General features: G+C 43.5%; 2 protein-coding genes across 7 annotated transcripts in view; one reads left to right on the top strand and one right to left on the bottom strand.

The window, feature by feature from the left end:
- Positions 1 to 3,205, top strand: part of ZFYVE26 (zinc finger FYVE-type containing 26) — a 49,956-nt gene extending 46,751 nt beyond the window's left edge. For all 4 annotated transcript variants that reach the window (XM_079950356.1, XM_079950355.1, XM_079950353.1 and 1 more), the window contains one exon: positions 742 to 3,205. In XM_079950356.1, the coding sequence (XP_079806482.1) occupies positions 742 to 951 (210 nt within the window). In that variant the 3' untranslated portion in view covers positions 952 to 3,205. The remainder of the gene's footprint in view (positions 1 to 741) is intronic.
- LOC307202358 (retinol dehydrogenase 12-like) lies at positions 3,184 to 19,441 on the bottom strand. Of its 3 annotated transcripts, none has more exons than XM_079952245.1 (7): positions 19,247 to 19,441; positions 16,045 to 16,163; positions 9,672 to 9,827; positions 8,836 to 8,940; positions 7,270 to 7,479; positions 5,653 to 5,842; positions 3,184 to 4,332 (listed from the first exon to the last, which is right to left on the bottom strand). In XM_079952245.1, the coding sequence occupies exons 1-7, from the start codon at positions 19,324 to 19,326 to the stop codon at positions 4,230 to 4,232; spliced, it is 963 nt and encodes a 320-aa protein (XP_079808371.1). In that variant the 5' UTR covers positions 19,327 to 19,441; the 3' UTR covers positions 3,184 to 4,229. The 3 variants fall into 3 exon arrangements, with proteins under 3 accessions (XP_079808371.1, XP_079808372.1, XP_079808373.1); XM_079952246.1 differs by having other exon boundaries at positions 19,310 to 19,437; XM_079952247.1 differs by having other exon boundaries at positions 19,157 to 19,252.
- Positions 19,442 to 20,360: the final 919 nt, after the last annotated feature.

Below are 20,360 nucleotides of genomic sequence, written 5' to 3'. Positions count from 1 at the left end.
GGAGGACCTCAGATTCCCCACCCTTTGTTAAATAAACAACGGGAAAAGAAAGATGTATAGTATACTTGAGACTAAAGCAATATCCATTCTGATCACTGGTTTCTCAATTCTAAAAGCTCCAGGCATAAATTGAATTTGTCCTAGCCTACTTCCCAGGCTGATCAGTATTGAGATTTATTTTAAGATTTGGTAATTAATGCATTCCAGTTCCTGATCAACAGAGCAGCCATGCCAGCTGTTCCAATACTTGGAATCGTCCCAACCTTGTGTGTATACTGTTGTTCTAGGGACCCAGCCAATGGTTTTTGGCTCTGATTCAAAACTCCTATTCCACTCACATAAGGTTTGTGGAGGTTTGTCTCCCTTAGAGAAAGGTTGTGGCTCAATGGCAGAGCACATGCTTTGCATTCAAAAGATCCAAACCTCACCATCTTCACGTAGGGCTCCCCTGTCGGAAACCTTGGAGAGCTGCTGCTAGGCAGTGTTGAGGACACCGAATTAGGTGCATCAGTGGTCTGACTCTTCTCTCTATTCCCTGTGTTTTTACCGATTCCCACGTCCAGCTGCAATCACATCCCATGCTTTTCTGGAGGATTCCCCCAGCCCTCAAGCAGGTTGGCAAGAGGGAAAGGGTGGAAGTGTACAGGGCTATACCAGGAAGCTGGTGAGAGAGCCCCATCCTGTTAAGTAGAAATCCAATTGCAGAAGGAAGAATCCCACCCTTTTCTCTCTCCGTTTCAGATCCAAGCATATCTGAAATGCCACAAGCTGCGTTCCGCTTACCTGGTCTCAGTGAGACAAGAAAATGCTCGGGCTGTGCAGTTGGTCCTACATGTGCGGCAGTTGGCTGAGGATAGTGGGGAAGATGTGGTGCAAGCCATCTGCAGCCAGTGGCTTTCAGTGCACCACACCAAACCAAGAAGCTGGCTCACTCAGGGCTCCAAGAAGTGACTTCCAGCAAGCGTATCATTGTTGGTGGTTTGCTTTTTTATAAAGGGAAGGCTCTGCATTGTGTTGGTCAGAACAGCTTAGTCTATGTATGGCAGCGGGTTGGAAAGGAGCTGCTCCGATGCCTCTTCCGAAAAGGAAAAGACTGCTGACTAAAAGTGCCAATCATGTCCTGATGACAACCAACTATCTCTACCTCAGGGTGTTCTCTCTCTTTCTCCCCTCCTCCCACCGCCTGGCACAACCTAAAAATGTTAATGTTTCAGTCTTTCATCAACCATATTCTCCTGTGCTGCTATCAGTACATGTATCCCCTGGGCATTGTTTTATTAATTTAAAACCCACATCGGTTAAATCTAGTTTGGAACCTATATTGTGATTCTGCTAACACAAAACTGTATCAAAGGCAAATCTGTATAGAGAGATAGTAATGTGGGTTTTGAATTTTGGAATATGTAGCAGATGCATCTCTAGGATTTGCTTTTGTACAGGTATGTGCTGTTTCTCCTATAGGTATTGGAAAGCAATGGGAAATTCTTATGAGGAGGAAGCTTCCTTTCCTGTTTCGAGAAACACACAAGTTTGCTGAGATGCACTTTGTCCTGCTGCTAATTGACAGATATTAGGATAGCCTAATTCCTGGAGCAAACTTTACTTGTACCACTGGTCAGTTGTAAGATCCTTAAACTGGTTTGATATGTGAAATTAGGAAACAAGTTCCAATTGTTAAAACTGCCATCTGTGGACTTAGCAAAGCTTTTTACGACATGTGCATAGCATGAAAATTATTGTAAAAAATTGTCCTCTCTGTTGTAGAAAATACACCTCCAGCGGGTGGTTGATTTAATTATATTTTCTCACAAGTCATAACTTTCTATTCATTGACCAAAACCAACTTTGCAGAACAGAAGACATTTGAGTGAAATAACTATTGTGTGTATATGTGAACTAACTGGTGCAGAGTGGCAGCCCAGGCCAAGCAATTATAGGGGTGAGATAGTTGTGCAAGCTTGGAATCTGTTTGCCACAAATCTTTCAATAAAGTTGCCTCTGTAGCAGCAACTTTAAGCAGCTGCTGTTAGCCAGAAGCACTCAATGAAAGCCACAATGTCTTGCTGTATGAGTAGTAATGGAGCTGTGCATAATTCTGCACATTGCCATGTGATGCAATAAAGGTATAAAGTTAAATAGTAAATAGAATCCAGAGAGGAAGTTGCCCCCACAGCCACTTAGAGCATGGCCTAGACCCTTCGGGAGTCTGGACTGATTCTAAATGTAATGTCCAGTACCTGGTTTTTGTCATCCCATTAGCTAATTACCTGTCTATCCTGCTGTATTTCCAGTTACCACACATGGAAGCATAATTTGCAGTGGGCTTTAAAATTCCTTTTAAATCTAAGGCAGGGCATCCAGCTAAAACACTTCAACTCAGTTGATGGGGCCCATCAGTTTCTGTGAAAAGGGAACCTAATTGATTACAAGGGGGTGTGGGAATTGAATTGTAGGTGATGTCGCTGCACTAAAGTGATGGTAAGTTAACTGCTGTGCCATGATGCACAATCAATCCATAAGCATACATAATTGTTTACACCTTAAAGCACTCAGGCTTTTAAGGTTAATATCGTCCTTTCCTGCTAACTTTAACTTTAACATGGTTGACCTTTATTTATGGGTCTTAGCATTACATCATAGCCACAAATGCTAGGAACAATTAGCTCATGGGATTTGGTGTCCAGAAATAGCTTGCAGCTTTAAGTTATATACATTCAGCTTTCAAGTTCTTCCACCTCCTCAGTCTTGAAGATTATCCTATTAGGAATTTAAGGCTTACAAAAGCCGCTTTTCTGTCTGTCAGAACTGAATTTCTACTGGGCTTCAGAAGAACGTGATGTGACTGTACATGGTATTGATCAGTTTTCTCATGGGAAGCATTTTTTTTTGGGGGGGGGGGGGAAAGTACCCTTGCCTGTCTCTTACATACATCTTCACAGGAGAAACAATAGACCCTGGTATGGTGAAGATTCTAGACTAATTCTGTGTTCCCTTTTGCACTGTACTCTATGCACTTTACATTGTTTGCAACTCAAAATTCCTTAGTGGCTCACTCTAAGGTGTTTTTTTCCACCAGCAAAACCTGTCCTATAAATTGCCCTGCCTCATAAATACTGGTGTTGACGAGATGAACAAATGTTGACCCTTGATGAGAGATGAACTTCTGTCCATAATGAACAGGAATAAAGCATATTTTGTCAATTTATTTCATTTAGTTTAACTTTGACATACGTTGGGATTTTGTATTAAATTACATTAAATTAAATCATAGAGATCAATGTTTAAAAGCAAAGACAGAGCAGCAGTGCAAGTTTGAATGTTTAATTTAGTCAGTGTATTGAGAAATGTCCAGTGCTGAATGCCAAACTGAAACTTCCAGCCAAAGAAAATGGACTTTGCATTACTTTACTTAAACTATGTTAAAGTCCCCTCGATGCAAGCAGAACTTTTTTTCCCTGTAAGCCAACCTGAGGTCACAGCACCAAACATTTATGCTCAGAATACACACACCTTCTACTTACTGATTTGAGCAAGCAACTCCTATCTTCATCTCAGCAGCTTGCCTTATGTGGAGTGTTTTATGGCTAGCAGCCATTTTGAGATATCCTCACAACTCAAGTTCAAAAGTGTAATTGGACCCCAAATCTACAGGGAAGTTAAACCTATGTATTTAAACTCAACTTGCCCTGAACTGAACTGGCCTCAACTAGCTATCATATAATGCTTCCAGAAACACTATTTCATTTGTAGGTCTAAACCTCTCAATGCACCATTCTGATCACATTTTATGTTCCAGAGGCCAGCAAAAAGCTGGCTTCTTGTAAAAGATAAAGAAAGTAGCAGTACAAGCAAGTATCTACTATAGCAGGATTGACAGATCTCAGTTAACCTCCATCAGGAACCTAAATGTAATAGTGATTAATTTATCAAACAAATCAACAATGAGGAGTGAGAGACTAGGTACAATGCACGCTTGCATTTTGGCAACTGCTCCTTCCATATTTATGCATCAAACCAAGAGGAGGGTGGCTGTTCTCATGTTGGAAACCAGAGCATGCTGATAGCTATGTTGTGTGTATGAAAGCCTTGAACAGCTCTCTTTATAATAAACAAAATTCAAAACATGGGTATCAAATGACCGTGTAGGAGCTTCAGCTCTGACAGTGTTTGCCTTTTCCAAGAAATAACTCACTAGGCATGTACAACTCTAGGGAAAGATCACCCCTCGGTCAGTCCCAATGGATGCCCAATAGTTCACAGCTGACGTCCCAGAGCTTCTTTGCTGTTTCTTCATTGCGTCCTTGAGGAGATACATATGCTGGTTTGCAGTCACTGTCACATAAAGGAAAGTTTCTATTAGGAATTCAGGATGGCATAATTGAAAGCTGGGGTTAGCAAATATGAAAAAAAACAACCATCAGGTTAGAACCCTTCTAATCTTCCTATGTGCAGAGTGATTTTATAAGGAGTGGAAACAAAACAGTCAGCTCCCACCTACAATCTGAATTGGAGCAGCTTAGGGAAGCAGGTATGTGAAAATACATGCTCAAGTCTCCATCCCTTAAGTCTTCTCATCTGCTGGGACAAGTTTATAGCAGTCTGCACTTTCCTTAAATGCAGCCTTTACTTCCTGCAAACATAACAGTTGGTGTAGCTGCTATGTATTCAGCTCAGTGGTATCTTAGCATCTCCATGCTGCATTAGAATCTACGTCTACCTTTTGAAGAGCTGAGACATCACACACCTTAATACCCAATACCATGATGGAATTCCTCAGCCAGCCTGATTTAAGAAGCATGAAGTAAATGCCTTTGGACTACATATCCCCAGCTACATTAAGAACCCAGGGCAGGGAGGGCTGTACACATAGCTCCCAAATATGGATCACTACCAGCATCACTGGTTAAAGCAGTCTTTCCCAACCTGCAGCCTTCCAAATGATAGTAGACTACAACTCCCAGTATCCCTGACCATTCACTATGCTGATGGGCTGGTGGAAACTGGGAGTCTTAACACCAACTCAAGAGCACCAGGGTGGGCAAAACTGGGTTAAGCACAGATGTAGTGCAGAACACATGGTCAACAATGGCTCTGAGATCACCATTCTTTTTTTTTTTTTTAATAATTTTTATTCATTTTTCAGATAGATAACAAAAACAATACAAAACAGTATAATTTCAATCTCATCATTTCATACCCTTCTTTCTTTTGACTTCCCCATACCTCCCCATCCCTGCATCCTTGTTTAATAGTTCTTTAGCAACCCTTAGGTCCATGAGATCACCATTCATTTAGGCACGGGTGCCAGTTTTGGACGTCCAGCCCTTCCCAAGAGAAAGTTGGTGCTGCCCATATGATACTGCTAACTGCTAGCAGTCTACTATCATGCACACAGCTAGATTGGGGCCCTCCCTTCTTTACCAGAGATGTAGGCGTTAGGAAAATCCATCCCTGATAGGTGATTTTTTGCATTATTTCTGTGGCTCAAAAGAAGTCCAGCTTGTTCTGGTTGCAATCTGACTCATTCTGTTGACATTGTTCTCCCAAGCCTCGTGCCGTTGCTTAGCACTGAAGACATCCTTGAGATCTGGATTAAACCATTGTTTCCCCACTCTGCAACCCAATGTCAGTTCTTCCACAGCCTCAACTCACCTGAAATACTTCCCACTCACTGATTCCAGCTCCTCTGCCACTGCACAATACACACTGGTTTGGGCTCCTTCCGCCGGTGTCTTCATGAAGAAAGACGACCTTTTCCATACAGTATCTAATATAGTTGAATGGCGGGATAATTCAGAAGAGACTGTTCCAGGATGCAGGACATTTACAGTGACGCCAGTGCCTACAAGGGAGGAATCATGCGTGCTTTAGAAAAGCATTTTGGAAGCAGGCACATAAACCAACATAAAAAGCAAAATGGATCCCTTCTTTTGTTTGTCTGAATTGCCACAGAACAAATAAGATTAGTTTGCACCTGGAAATGAAAACACAAGTATTTCTCATGTGTCTATGTAAAAAGGTACTTTTAACTGATATGACACACAGTCCAATTGCCACTGGCTGTTGCTTGCTCCTGAAAGCAAACAAGCACACACACACACCAGGTACAACCCTAAGATATACTTCCTTGGAACTATTTAGTGGGTAGAGCCTTTGCCAAAAAAGTCCCTGGTGACAAAATGTGCTGCTGTCTTTTTGAAGGTGCAGTTCAATCCCATCAATCATTGACTGGGATTAAGTCCAATGTGTTCCATATGACTGCAATCCAACAACAACAATATCAAGAATAATTTATTATTTATACCCCGCCCATCTGGCTGGGTTTCCCCAGCCACTCTGGGCAGCTTCCAACAAAACACTAAAATACAATAACCTATTAAACATTAAAAGCTTCCCTAAACAGGGCTGCCTTTAGATGTCTTCTAAAAGTAGTTTGGTAGTTATTTTTCTCTTTGACATCTGGTGGGAGGGCGTTCCACAGGGCTGGCGCCACTACCAAGAAGGCCCTCTGCCTGGTTCCCTGTGACTTGGCTTCTCGCAGCAAGGGAACTGCCAGAAGGCCCTCAGAGCTGGACCTCAGTGTCTGGGCAGAACAATGGAGGTGGAGATGCTCCTTCAGGTATACTGGATCGAGGCCGTTTAGGGCTTTAAAGGTCAGCACCAACACTTTGAATTGTGCTCAGAAACGTACTGGGAGCTATGAGAGCTCTGGGCGGCCAAGCCAGGAAGCACACAGCATCAGCTTCTGACACAACCATCAACAGCCAGACAGAGATGTTGGGCAGCTTCTCCCCCACCTTCCTGGGGCTGTTGAAGACCTGTGTGCTCTGAAGGCAGGCAGAAGTGAGAGAACTCAGGCTAGGGAGCAGACGTAACATCAGCTCCCAGTTGGCCTTGGAGGGCTCTGTCACCTTGAATTTTATACGGTGCATTTATTCTAAAGTTATAAACCACCTTGGCAGAAAGGCACCATGCAACTCACACAAAGAAACAAGTACATAAATAAAACTCAAGTGTACTTAGGACGGCAACTATAGAGCACCTATAGATTGCTGCAGTATGTCTTCCCTTTGATTTCAGCTCACAATCTGCACTGTCTGTCCAGATCCTTGAACAAATATTTAAGAAAACAGACATCGTCTGCAAAGGTCGCTCTTTTAAACCTCCCTCCTCCCCAAAACAATCCCAGTTTCCCACCGTACAAAGTCACACTAAGCTCTTTTTAAGATGAGATTATGAACAAAAGGCCGCTACATGCTTCCAGCTCACCTTGCAGTCGTCTGGCCAACTCCCGGGTAAAGAGAATATTGGCCAGTTTGCTATGACAGTATGCCAGGCCCCGACTGTAGGACTTCTCGCCCTGGAGGTCATGGAAGCGAATCCTCCCACCATGATGGGCCACTGAGGATACATTGACTATGCGTGCTGGTGCAGACTGCTTCAGGCAGTCTATCAACAGGAATGTTAAAAGGAAGTGCCCTGGAAGAGAAATGGCGAAGGAAGCTTTGGATGCAGTTCTACCCAGGATGCAGCAAAAACTCTTTTTAATGTTACAGGAATGTCGCTCGGTATGACAAACAGGACACAAAGCCAAATGAAGTAAAAATCCCCAAAGACGGAGATTCCTCCAGAGAAGTTCTGTGGGTGGCAATACCAGGTCCCAAAAGTTATTTAGGATTGGGGATGTAACAGTGTAGCCAAAATGCTCAAGGTGATGGGAGTATGAAATGGGAGTATGAAATCAGGGACAAAGTATTTTAGTAATTATAACAGGCAATTTCAGCTCCCATCACACATAAAGGTAAAGGTAAAGGTACCCCTGCCCGTACGGGCCAGTCTTGACAGACTCTGGGGTTGTGCGCCCATCTCACTTAAGAGGCCAGGGGCCAGCGCTGTCCGGAGACACTTCCAGGTCACGTGGCCAGCGTGACATCGCTGCTCTGGCGAGCCAGAGCCGCACACGGAAACGCCGTTTACCTTCCCGCTGGTAAGCGGTCACTATTTATCTACTTGCACCCGGAGGTGCTTTCGAACTGCTAGGTTGGCAGGCGCTGGGACCGAGCAGCGGGAGCGCACCCCGCCGCAGGGATTCGAACCGCCGACCTTTCAATCGGCAAGTCCTAGGCGCTGAGGCTTTAACCCACAGCGCCACCTGCGTCCCTCCCATCACACATACAATGGGGTAAATGTATGTTCAAGTCATGACAAAGAGGTAAAATTTCTAGATACCCTAAATGGGTGTTGTGATGGGATGATGAGCTGCTTGTGCGTAAAGCTTAGTCCCTCAGAGTTTGGCCTGGTTCTCAAAGCTCTGTCTATAGCGGAGCCCCTTAAACATGACTCCCTCAATCGCTGGCAGAATCCGACAGTGGGCGTTTGCGGAAACACTTCCAGCATAGAAGCTCCTTAACGGAAACGCGTCTTCGGGATTCTCGGCGCGACAGTTTCCGGCGAGGGGTGGGTGTCCCTATAGGAGGTCCTGAAACTTCCCCACTGTTTTCGCTGGAAGTCTCTCTGAGCCATCCCTCCGATTCACTTTCCCTTGGAGCTCCTTCTCTCCCCCTGCTGGTTCCCTCCTCTGCTGCCGAGTCTCTCCTAACCTCCGTGAGCCCTTCCACCGCCTGCCCTTCCGATGGCAGTTCCCTGACAGGTGTGTGTCCTGGAACAGTTGGTGATGGAACCAACCAGAGGGAAATCAAACCTTAACTTAATCTTTAGTAGTGCCTGGGACCTGGCAAGATATGACAGTACTGTTAGCCAACTAGAAACGTTCCAAAACATTATTAATGTAAAAAGGGCAAACCCATTCACCCAACCCACACCTCAGGACCTTACCCAGGTGGTTGACTCCTAGATGCATCTCAAAGCCATCGGCTGTCTTGGAGTACGGGCACAGCATAACCCCTGCATTGTTAATGAGGATATGGAGTTCTTTCTCCTCTACAAGAAAGCACATGCAGGGCACACTATGAAATAGGAAACCAGCACAAAACGTTCTGCCTCATGGCTGTCAACACATTCTGCCTCATGGCTGTCAACTTAACTCCTGTTTTGCAGTTTCTCCCATGATTCATTAGTCTTGCAGACTACCTCAGAGCATGGGTCTACATGTACAAGGACAGGTTGTGCAATAACTTTGAATGGTGGCCTGATGCAATATAGTAAGTTTTATTTCCAGTCACAGGCAAACTGAATTTCTGATTACCTCAAACCTAACAGTCTTGTTTTACAGTGTCAGATGTCATGGTAAGACTGAAATCCTATACATTTTTACCTGGGTGTTAAGTCCCATTGAACTCAACATAACTTGCATAGGATTGTGCTGTTGGAATCCAAGTCTCTGAACAACCAGAGAAATGTTTCTATGTTGGGCTCATGTATTATACACAGTGAAGCAAAATATTTGAAGAAAAGCAACTGATTTCAAATAAGGGTTGAAACAGTAGAGCGTGAGAATCTTAATCTTGGTTTGATAAGTCAGAGCTGCCAATAAACCACAAAACCAGGTTTGGACATAACACAATTATGGCTTTGCTCTAGTTAGCACAGCAGCAGGAGGACAAGGGAAGGAGCAAAGGGGTCACATTTTTATTCCATGCTTGTTCATTCTTGCCAAGCCATACTTTGACTTAGCATTACATGCAAACATGACCAAGGAGTCTCAAACACACCTTTGAGGAAATTCTCAGCAAATTCTCGAATCGACTTGGTGTCTGCCAAGTCCAGTTTCTTTGCCGTAACCTGCTGATTCCCTGTCGTAGTCCGGATTTCACAGGCTGCTGTTTCTGCCTTTGCCATATCTCTGCAGGCAAGGATGACTTTGGCACCTGCAAAAAGGAAAAGCAGGGAATTAATGAACAACACAAAGGGGTACAGAAGGTAGAAACTATGTGGCTCAGAGAGGTTCTAGGTAAATGACTCAAGTCCCTGTTGGTTTCTGTTTCCTTCACTGTGCAGCGAAATGCTTGTCACGGGACATTGTTTTGCATTCCACAGTCAGAGTACTGTTGGGTTCCCACAGGAATGGGAGACTGGATGTGACGTTCACTGGTTTCCTGTTTTTCACTGTTCTCTCGGTATTCTTTGTTTCCGAGAGGAGTTGCTTCTCTGCTCTCACAGAGGCAAGATGCATGTTTGTATTCTCTCAGCATAGAAGTGTAAATAAAGTTAAGAATGTGGCACATACTGCTTATCTTCCACTGTGTGTGACGACACTCTGTTTGGGCTCCAAAGAAGACGAGCCTGTATCAGCTTCAGCTTCAGATGGGCCGAAGCTGGTGAAAATCTCACAGTTTTGGTTCTGGGCCCAGAAAAACGCAGAATGCAGTGGAACCACCAGATGGCGCCAAAGCTTTGAAGGCAGTGAAATGCTACTCGTGTGGACGTCTAGGCCATATGAAGAGGGAATGCAGATTTCCCAGGGCCAAGACAGAGCAGCGCAGCGAAAGCTCATCGCGTGGAAAAGGCCAAGGCAAAGGCAAAGGTCCGATGTCCAGGACAACGCAGCACAAGGCAATGGTCTCACGCTTCACTCCAAAGGTTGCAAAGAAGACGTCTAGATCTTTCTTCGTGGTGGATTCAGGAGCAACGAGACATTTATGCAACGATAAGCGACTGTTCGTGTCTTTTACACCACAGGAAGGTGTGATTCACCAGGCGGATGACCACACAATCTCCAGTCAAGGCTATGGAACTGTTGTTCTTCAGTTTGGACTTATCGATACACGACGTTCTCTACGTTCCAGATGACACACACAATCTACTCAGTGTTGCACAGCTGAATGAACGGAAAATTGACGTTTCCTTCAAGAACAAGAAATGCACCATCACAAAGAAAAACGATTATGTATTGCATGCTGAATATGTTGATCGTTTGTTTGTTTTGTATTTTGATGATGTTGTGCAGGATGAAACTTGTTGCATTGCAGGTTCTAACAAAAGTTTGCATGCAGGATGTATTCATGATTTTCACAGGAAATTTGGTCATTTACATTTTGAGGCAGTATCTAAAATGCCTGCCTTGGTTGAAGGTATGACTATTAAACCCTGCAGGTACCACATGAAGTGTAAGGCATGCGCAGCAAACAAGGTGAAAATGGCTGCAAAAGGTAAGGTGTCTAGTAGGCAAGCTACAGAACCATACCAGGTAGTGCATGCTGATTTGGTTGGTCCACTATCGCCCTCTTTGGGTGGAAACAGGTACTTCATGGTTCTCATTGATGCATTTTCCAGGTATATTTATGTGTACAATCTCAAGCAGAAATCAGAGGCTTTTCCAAGGTTCAAGGAATTCTGTGCTTGGTTGGAAAATGTGTATGATAAGAAGATAAAGGCTTTTTTCACTGATCGTGGGGGGGAATTCACGTCTCAGCAGTTTGAAGCTTTTCTGACTGAGAAAGGAATTCAACACGATTTGTCTAGTCCTCGCTCACCATGGCAGAATGGACTTTGCGAGAGGGCAAATCAAACATTGCTTCAAGGTTTAAAAACCTTGCTGCATGATGCAAATCTTCCAGAGAGTTATTGGGCCGAATCTCTCTCGTTTTGTTTACAGTTATAATCGCAGCTTATCTTCAGCGATTGGTTGTACCCCCTATGAGAAGATGTTTGGCAAGAAACCATACATCAAACACATGAAAATTTTTGGTTCTGACATGTGGGTTCACACACCACAAAGCTCCAAGTTAGGCAAGCGTGGATTGCATGGTATCTTTCTAGGTTATCAGAAAGGTTCTTACAGAATAATGATGACTGACTCTAAGACCATTAAGCTCACAAGAAGTGTTGAGTACAATGCCAAGTGGGAGGAGAATGTGGGAATTTTCCAATGTTATCCTGATGACAGTGATGAGACTGAGGATAGGCAACAGCAGCAGCAGCAGCAGCAGCAACAGCCACAGCTGCCGCAACAACCCACACCCACTGATGAAGGTCCTGATCCTGAGTCTGAAACTGAGTCAGGTGATTCAGAGGATTTCAAGAGTGCGAAAGCCTCTATACGACCCTCTGAAAGCTCTGATCAAGAATTGGAGGAACCATCGTTCACAATAGGTCACTTTTCTCCTAAGAAGGAAGAGGAGAGTGTTGAAGACCTACGGCTAATTCGCAGGTCACAAAGAACCACAAAAGGCAGACCTCCAAAGAGATTTGCTGATGAGTTTGCTAAGACAGCAGTAGCAGCTGTTAAAAGCTCTAAGAAGGTATTTGAACCTTCAAGTTTTCAAGAAATCCAGGATTTGGATTCAAAGGAAGCTGAGCCATGGTTAAATGCCATGAAGGCTGAGCTTGATTCCTTAGAGAGGAACAAAACATGGGAGCTTGTTCCAGTAGTTCCAGGAATGAAACTGCTTGGAAGCAAATGGGTCTTCAAAGCGAAGACTGATCAAAATGGCAAGATAGTCAGACACAAAGCCAGATTGGTAGCCAGAGGTTTTTCACAGGTACCAGGAGAAGACTATCACGAGACCTACTCACCCACCGTGAGGTATGAGAGCATTAGGCTTATGCTCAAGCTGGCTGCAGAGGAGAATCTACACGTTAGTCACCACGATGTGAATACAGCATTTTTATACGGATCTCTAGGTGAATCTCTTTATATGCTTCCACCTGATGGCATACAGGTAAAACAGGGATTTGTTTGTGCTCTGAAGAAATCCCTTTATGGTCTCAAACAAAGTGCACGGTGCTGGCACACAAAACTCACTGAAGTATTGTTTTCTCTAGGTTTTAAGCAAGGGAAAGCTGATCCATGTGTATTTGTCAAAGAGGAGGGGCAAAAGAAGCTGTATTGCTTGTTCTATGTTGATGATATTCCGTTCTTTTGGAAAGATGTCACAATGTACAATAACGCCCTAGCTCAACTGAAAGAGCACTTTGACATGAAAAGATCTTGGTGAGGTAAACAACTACCTATCTCTGGAGATAGAGAGAGATCAAGATGGTAACATTCTAGTACACAAGTCACGGAAAATTGCTGATGTGTTAAGCAAACTAAACCTGATGGATGCTAACCCTGTAGACACACCAATGACAACAGATTATCAGGTAGATGACACTGAAGAAGCATTTTCTGACACTACACTGTACAGAAGTGTGCTAGGCAAACTAAACTTCATTGCCAGATGTTCAAGACCTGACATTGCTGTTAGCTGTAATTTGCTAAGCAGACAAGTCAACAATCCTACTGTTAAGGATTGGAAAGCTCTGAAACGCATAGCACGCTATTTGAAAGGCACTATGCATTACAGACTGAGATTTAACAATCAGAAGTCTGGTGGTCTTGAGATATTTGCAGATGCAAGTTTTGGAAGTGACACTACAGACAGGAAAAGTACGTCTGGAGTTTGCTACATGTACAATCAGGGTCTATTTGATTGGTCATGCAAGAAGCAAACAACAGTTAGCTTAAGTACTTGTGAAGCTGAACTGAATGCACTGTCTTAGTCACTTAAAGCTTGTGAATGGTTGTTACAATTGTGCAAAGACATGAAAATTCCTGTCAAATGTCCAATCCAGGTTTACCAGGACAACAAAGCATGTTTGGCTTTGCTGAATTCTGAAGGTTGTAAGCAAAGCACGAAGCATTTGCAATTGAAACTGCAACATGCTAGGGAACGTATTCAGAAGGGACTCATAACGGTGTCCTATATGCCAGGTAATGAAATTCCTGCTGATGTACTGTCCAAGGTTGTATCGAGGGATCAACACTGTACCTATGTGCAGAAGTTGGGTTTGTACTGATATTGTACGAACACGCTGCCCAGTGATGTTCACAGAAAGGGGGAGGATGTTGGTTTCTGTTTCCTTCACTGTGCAGCGAAATGCTTGTCACGGGACATTGTTTTGCATTCCACAGTCAGAGTACTGTTGGGTTCCCACAGGAATGGGAGACTGGATGTGACGTTCACTGGTTTCCTGTTTTTCACTGTTCTCTCGGTGTTCTTTGTTTCCGAGAGGAGTTGCTTCTCTGCTCTCACAGAGGCAAGATGCATGTTTGTATTCTCTCAGCATAGAAGTGTAAATAAAGTTAAGAATGTGGCACATACTGCTTATCTTCCGCTGTGTGTGACGACGCTCTGTTTGGGCTCCAGAGAAGACGAGCCTGTATCAGCTTCAGCTTCAGATGGGCCGAAGCTGGTCAAAATCTCACAGTCCCATCCTTAGAATTGCAACAGATTTTCAATATTATGTTGAACAGGACCAGGAATAAAATGATGCCATTTGTTCAGATCTCTAGCCAGTCAGTCACACCTCTGAGGGTGGGTGTTGTACTTTATGTGTGTTTAATGGTTTTCAGTGTTGTTTTATAGGGTTACTTACTTGCTTTTTAATAGTTATATTTATTGTATGTTCTTTGTCATATCTATTCAAATCTATGCCATGAGTTGACTTGAGAAAGGCAGAATATAAGGGAATAAGAAGGCTTCGGACCAACTTGTTCCAAAACAAACTATTAATTTACAGCTTAATAGGGTGAAGGGAACAGTTTTTGTGCAAACTATTTTAAGGAGGGGAGCCTTGTTTTACAATGGGGGGGGGTTTTACCTATAAGAGCAAATAAAAATAAACAGCCATACCTATTCTAGCGTCCCCCCTCACAAAGCCAATACTTTGCCATTTGTAACCTCAGTTCAGTTTCTGGGTTGTCCCCCTTAACTTTTTAACATCTAGTCAATCAGAGGAAGAGCTAATTCCTGGTTATGTTTCTATTTCTCCTTTACTGCCAAATCTGAAGGCCAAACCTTTGGCACTCCTGTACAGAACAGCCTCTAAAACCAAACAGCAACCATTTTACTAAACTAAACTAAGCACAAAATGGCTGTTAAGTCCCATTCCTTCCCACACTGGATCTCAGCTAAATACTGGTTGTGCTTTATGGAAAAGGGATAAAATATTTTCTATCAAGGAAGGCTACAATATATACATAGTCTCAAGTGTTGTGTCTCAAGGATAGAAGGGCACATTTCACCTCAAGCGCTGGTGAAGGGCATGGGGAAGAGTCCCGAGGGCCAGTTATAAAGCCTTGGAAGGCTGTGTTTGTAGGAGTGCAAATATCCAGAGTGTGGGGTCAGGTGGGATTACTATGAGGAAATATAAAATATGCATCAAGCCATTGTGTCCACGATGAATGCATTGTGTTGACTGGGTTTGATACATTGACAATAATTTCTGATCAAATCCCACAACCCTCTGCATCTCTAGCCATTTCCTCTACTGCCCATTTCTCTTGCTTGACAAGTCAGGTACACACTTAGACAGGCAGGCGTCCTGGGTCATCAAAGACAGTGGGCAGTTTCTTTGATGTAGCTTTTCTGATATGTTAATCTTAGGATGTTAATTTTGAGGCCAGGAAGCAGATCTCACCTGAAGGTGATAATGATCGCTGTCCTCCTGGCCATCCTTCTTATCATGTATATTGCTTGTTTATCACCTCCGGGGTTGCCAAATGCACTCCTTTGTAGTTCTGTTCTTTATTTACCCCAGAAGTGCATGCTTTATTAGTTTTGGTAGTTTAACTTTGTCCTCACGTGGGGTTTGTTGTAATGCCCAGAAGAAATCTGATTGGTTCTTACGAACACTCTGTAAAAAGTTATTTTGTGAATAAAACGACCGCCCAGAAGAAATCTGATTGGTTCTTACGAACACTCTGTAAAAAGTTATTTTGTGAATAAAACGACCTGGGCCAAGGAGTGGAGGGAGAGATTATTATACGCACCCTTCCCAGGGTCTTGCTGGTTCAAGCCTCTGTGTGTATTCTTATTAATCAGAGTTCAATCCTTCCTTTACTTTGGGAACGCCTCATGTGCTCGTCTCCCAGTGCTTCCCACATCACACCAGCAAACATGAGAAGAAGGTGTTTTGGCCAAATTAAATATTCAGCACAGATAGTGCTCAAGGCTGCAAGCCTAATTGCACTCACCAGGTAGTAAGCCCCATTGAATTTAATACATGGTTAGGATTGCCCTTTTTATTATCCCTCCTGCATGCCTTGTGAAAGGCTTGTCACAGGAGAAAACTGCTGGTGGGAGGGGATAAGTAACTTGCCTCTTCCTGCAAGGTCTCGGGCAGTTTCCTTCCCAATGCCGGTGTTGGCCCCTGTGATCACAACAACCTTCCCATTGAGCTTCGCGGCAGACTTGCACACTCCTCCTGCAACAAACTTCCTACAAAAATAAGGACACATCAGTCAATCACAGATTCAGTGAATGTGGCAAACTGCTACTTTATTTACATGTTAAATATGCACACTCAAGTCTACGCTATGAAAATGACTCTGAGAAAAGTTCACCTCCATAATTCTAAAACAACAACAACAACAAAAAGGTGAAGCAAGACCACAACCTTTATATCTCAAGTAGAAAGGCCCAGAAGTAGAAAGAAGATAATTTCTTACTAGACAGCTCTGCAGGTGCCTATTGGAATAACAGACCCTTCCCTCATATGCAGACGTTAAGAAAATCTCTCCAGATTTGCTTTGAATGGCCCGTTTTCTAATCAGACTTTTCTGATTGCACCTACAGGCCACACTTTAACTGTTGATTACAGGGAGAGGGACTGTCGCTTATTTTTCTAACTTGTGTGTGACCAATATACATTAGCAATCCTAAACACACACACACACACACAGCCACATGGAAGTCACTTCTCTGGGACACAATGCCACACCATCAGGAGCCATGTAAGCATATCATAGCCACCTTGAGAAGGTATCAGTTGGGTGGAAAGACCCACTTTATCAGCCTCACTTAGATAGTTGTGATATTCCACTTAGAGATGTGAGATCACATACCATGCCACTAGGATAGTGTGAAGGGGGACAGGTCTGCCATCTTGCTTTTGTGTGGCATTATTACCTCCATCCCTTCTTGGCATTACTGATAAATTGCCCCTGTCTCTACACAATTAATTGGATCCTGTTCCTCACAGTGGTTAAGTGTAGGGCTTCCATTACTTGCTTCCTATAATTGTTTAATTACAAAATAGTGCTATTTCACACTAAAGGGGGGGGGGTGAAATTAATTTAAAAGCTAATAGGACCCCTGCCCCCACCACCCAAAACATACACATACTGGGGACAGAAACCAAATAATTATGGGGCAATTAGTCAGTAATGCCAGCCTATACTGAACTGGAGTTATTCAAGGAAGAAGCCATAAGGAGAAATTTTCTTAACAAAAGCTGCTGGGGAGCATCTGGTGAATAAGACTTCTTTTTATAACATCTACTCAGAAAACTCAGCCAATGGGATGGGAACTAATATAGCATCATATTCAGTGTTGCATGGAACCAATACGGCCCAACCAATACCTGGTAGGTTTTGTTCTTCGTTGTTTATAAAGAGATTTTTAATCTTCACAGTTATCACATTGAAGCAAGAATTGGTTCAACAAGTTTATATCAATTCTTGCCTTATTGACTGAAGCTGAATCCTAACAAGACAGAGATGCTGTGAGTTGGTGGTTCTAGTGCCTTGTAAGAGACCAGTTCTGAACTGGGTCACACTCCCCATGAGCTTAGGAGTACTCTTTGATCCAGATGTTACCACTGGAGGCCCAAGTAGCATCAATGGCACAGAGCACCTATGTCCAACTTCAGGTGGTTTGCCAGCTATGGCCGTTCCTGGAGAGTGGCAGCCTGGCCACAGTAATCCATGCTCGGGTAGCCTCCAGCTTAGATTGTATTTTACATCAGTTGCAACTGCCAGAGAACAGAGTGTTTGGATAAAGCTGCTTGGAATCATATAACACTGGTTCTGAAGAGTTTGTTCTGGCTGCCTATATGCTACTGTGCAAATTCAATGTTTTAGTACTTATGGACAGAGCCCTGAAATTATGACTCTGAAGGAGCACCTCTTTTGGTATTCTTCTGCCCAGCATTTAAGATCTGCTGGGTGACTCCTTCTAGTCACTGAGTAATGTCCAAGGTGCTTTGGCTTTCATAGGGGAAGTCCAGATTTTCTATTTCTAAAAAGCATTTCTATATCACCATAACATAAAATATCACACAGATGTGGAATGTTCTTCCCTGGTGCAACCCAGTTCACCTTTCAGCATGAGCTGAAAACCCATTTCTTCCTCCGCCGCCCCCCATTGGCTCCCCTGATCAAAGAAAACCTTATTATCAGCTACCAGAAAGCTATGTCCTTGTTTTTTTACAGTGTTAGAACATTCACACACACACACACACACACACACAATGCAAACATAACAGACTACTGAATGAAAGGTAAATTAAGTTGGTTTTAGAACATTCTTGGGTAATGTTTGATGTTTTATTGTTTTTAATATTCTGTTGGGAGCCATCCAGAGTTGCAGGCAACCCAGTCAGATGGGCGACATAGAAATAATAAAATTATTATTACTATTATAAGGTAGAATTAGTATTAGCAGTGTTTTTCCGATTTTATTCGGTTTTTATCCCTTGAGTTCTTAGACCCTCCCCCACATGGATCTTTAAAAGTTTTATTGTAAAAACTTTCTAACAGAAGATTGTGAGAATCTTACACAGTGGGTAGGAACAGTTACCCAAGGAAAATACAAAGACTGGATCATTTTATTCCAAGACCTTTGACAGCCTCCTAATCAGTTAACTGGTTCAGGGAATTATATAAAGTAGTGCCCGAATATACCCTGTCTCTTTCATTTGTACTTTAGGATGTGACTAGGAATCCTCTCCACAATACATTTTAAAATTACAGCAGTTTTTCCTGTCAGTAAACCTCAGAGATGGAAAATCTGCATTCACTTAATTTCCACCTGTCCCTTATCTGCTGAACTTTAAATTTAGTTAGAACATGGTAGCCATGTTTCCACCTTCCCACCCTGCTTCTTGAATTTCATAAAATCAAGTTATTTACTGCAGTTGTGTCCCACCCCACCCCAGAAAAGCATATTTAAAGGCTAAGATGAAGGAAATCCAGAGAAATACAAAAATAAGAAAATAAACTGAATAGCCAACAGGAGAATGGAAAGACAGGAGTTCATGACAAAAGCATTTAAGAAATGAATGGATTAGGTGAAAAACAGACAAATTTCGAAAAGTAGGGGGAAACAGCCAAAACAGTAAGTGAAGGAAGAAACAGGCGTTAAGACAGAAATATTTAACAACTAAACCGGTGTCAAAAGGAGATTTTTAGTTTTGAAATCTGCCATATAACCTCATCACGTCGAAGCTCGTTTAGCGCAAGGAAGTTGTTGCAGAGGCAGGAGCTGAAAAGGCTGCAAGTCTAAGCCCACCAATCACAGACCTGAAGATAGGAGCAACCACAAATACCAGGAGGGGGACAGATGCGAACAGCGCCAGCACGGACCCCACGAAGCCGAGCATCGTCGCCTCTCCGCCGACTACGGCTCTCGCAGCAAGAACCTCCCAACGACGCGCGAAGCCGCCCAGAAGCAGCCGGAAAGAAGAAGCGTGAGCGCAGAGTGCTGGGATTGGCGGGAGGGAGAGAGCGAGATGGGGCGGGGCGGGGCGGGGCAGAGAGGGGGCGGGGCGAGATCCCATTCATTCGTGCGCCGTAGAGATAGGAAAGAAATAGAACGACACTCAATCTAAGCTTCCGGTAAGCGCCCAAACACGCCGTTGGCCGTTTTTCACACGTCGTGTCGCTGAAGCTACGTTTTAAAGGCACTTCTGCAGTAAAAACTCTATGTGTTTTGCATTGGAAGCCGACTTGGTAGTCTTTGTTTATTTGCAAGCATTTCTTCTGAGTACTGGTGCCACCTAGTGCCGGATTTACGTATAAACTAAACAAGCTATAGTTTAAGCGCGGGGGGGGGGGTTAAAGAAAAAAAAAACTGGATATACATTTCCAAAATATAAGATAAAAAAAGAAAACCTACGTACAGCAACAGTGTTTTGTGTTGTGTAGGCTCCTATGGTGTAAGTAATGGGCCCCGCCTGATAGCCTGCTCCCTAAAATATCACTTGGTTTGCTCTTTTCTATATATAGGGTGCCTACATTCTGCATGGACTGGTTGCATGGCAACATGTGCAAATGGTTTAGATACCTATTAGGTCCATAAATTACCATATAGCATATAAAGTAAAGGTAAAGGGACCCCTGAGCATTAGGTCCAGTTGTGACCAAATGGAGTTGTGGCTCTCATCTCGCTTTATTGGCCGAGGGAGCCAGCGTACAGTTTCCGGCTCATGCGGCCAACATGACTAAGCTGCTTCTGGCAAACCAGAGCAGCGCACGGAAACGCTGTTTACCTTCCCGTCGGAGCGGTCCCTATTTATCTACTTGCACTTTGATGTGCTTTCAAACTGCTAGCTTGGCAGGAGCTGGGACAGAGTAATGGGAGCTCACCCCATCGCTGGGATTCGAACCAAGCCCTAGGCGCTGTGGTTTAACCCAC

Source organism: Podarcis cretensis (assembly GCF_951804945.1).
Source record: "Podarcis cretensis genome assembly, chromosome: 1".
Lineage (NCBI taxonomy): Eukaryota > Metazoa > Chordata > Lepidosauria > Squamata > Lacertidae > Podarcis > Podarcis cretensis.
This window is presented reverse-complemented; position numbering and strand designations above follow the sequence as displayed.

Excerpts from the sequence above, each read along its gene's own strand:
- LOC307202358 (XM_079952245.1), bottom strand. The coding sequence starts at position 19,326 with ATGCTCGGCTTCGTGGGGTCCGTGCTGGCGCTGTTCGCATCTGTCCCC. Across the intron at positions 8,941-9,671 it reads TGCTGAGAATTTCCTCAAAG|AGGAGAAAGAACTCCATATC; the intron begins GTGTGTTTGAGA and ends GCTTTCTTGTAG. Across the intron at positions 4,333-5,652 it reads GTGAGTGGGAAGTATTTCAG|TGACTGCAAACCAGCATATG; the intron begins GTGAGTTGAGGC and ends TTTATGTGACAG.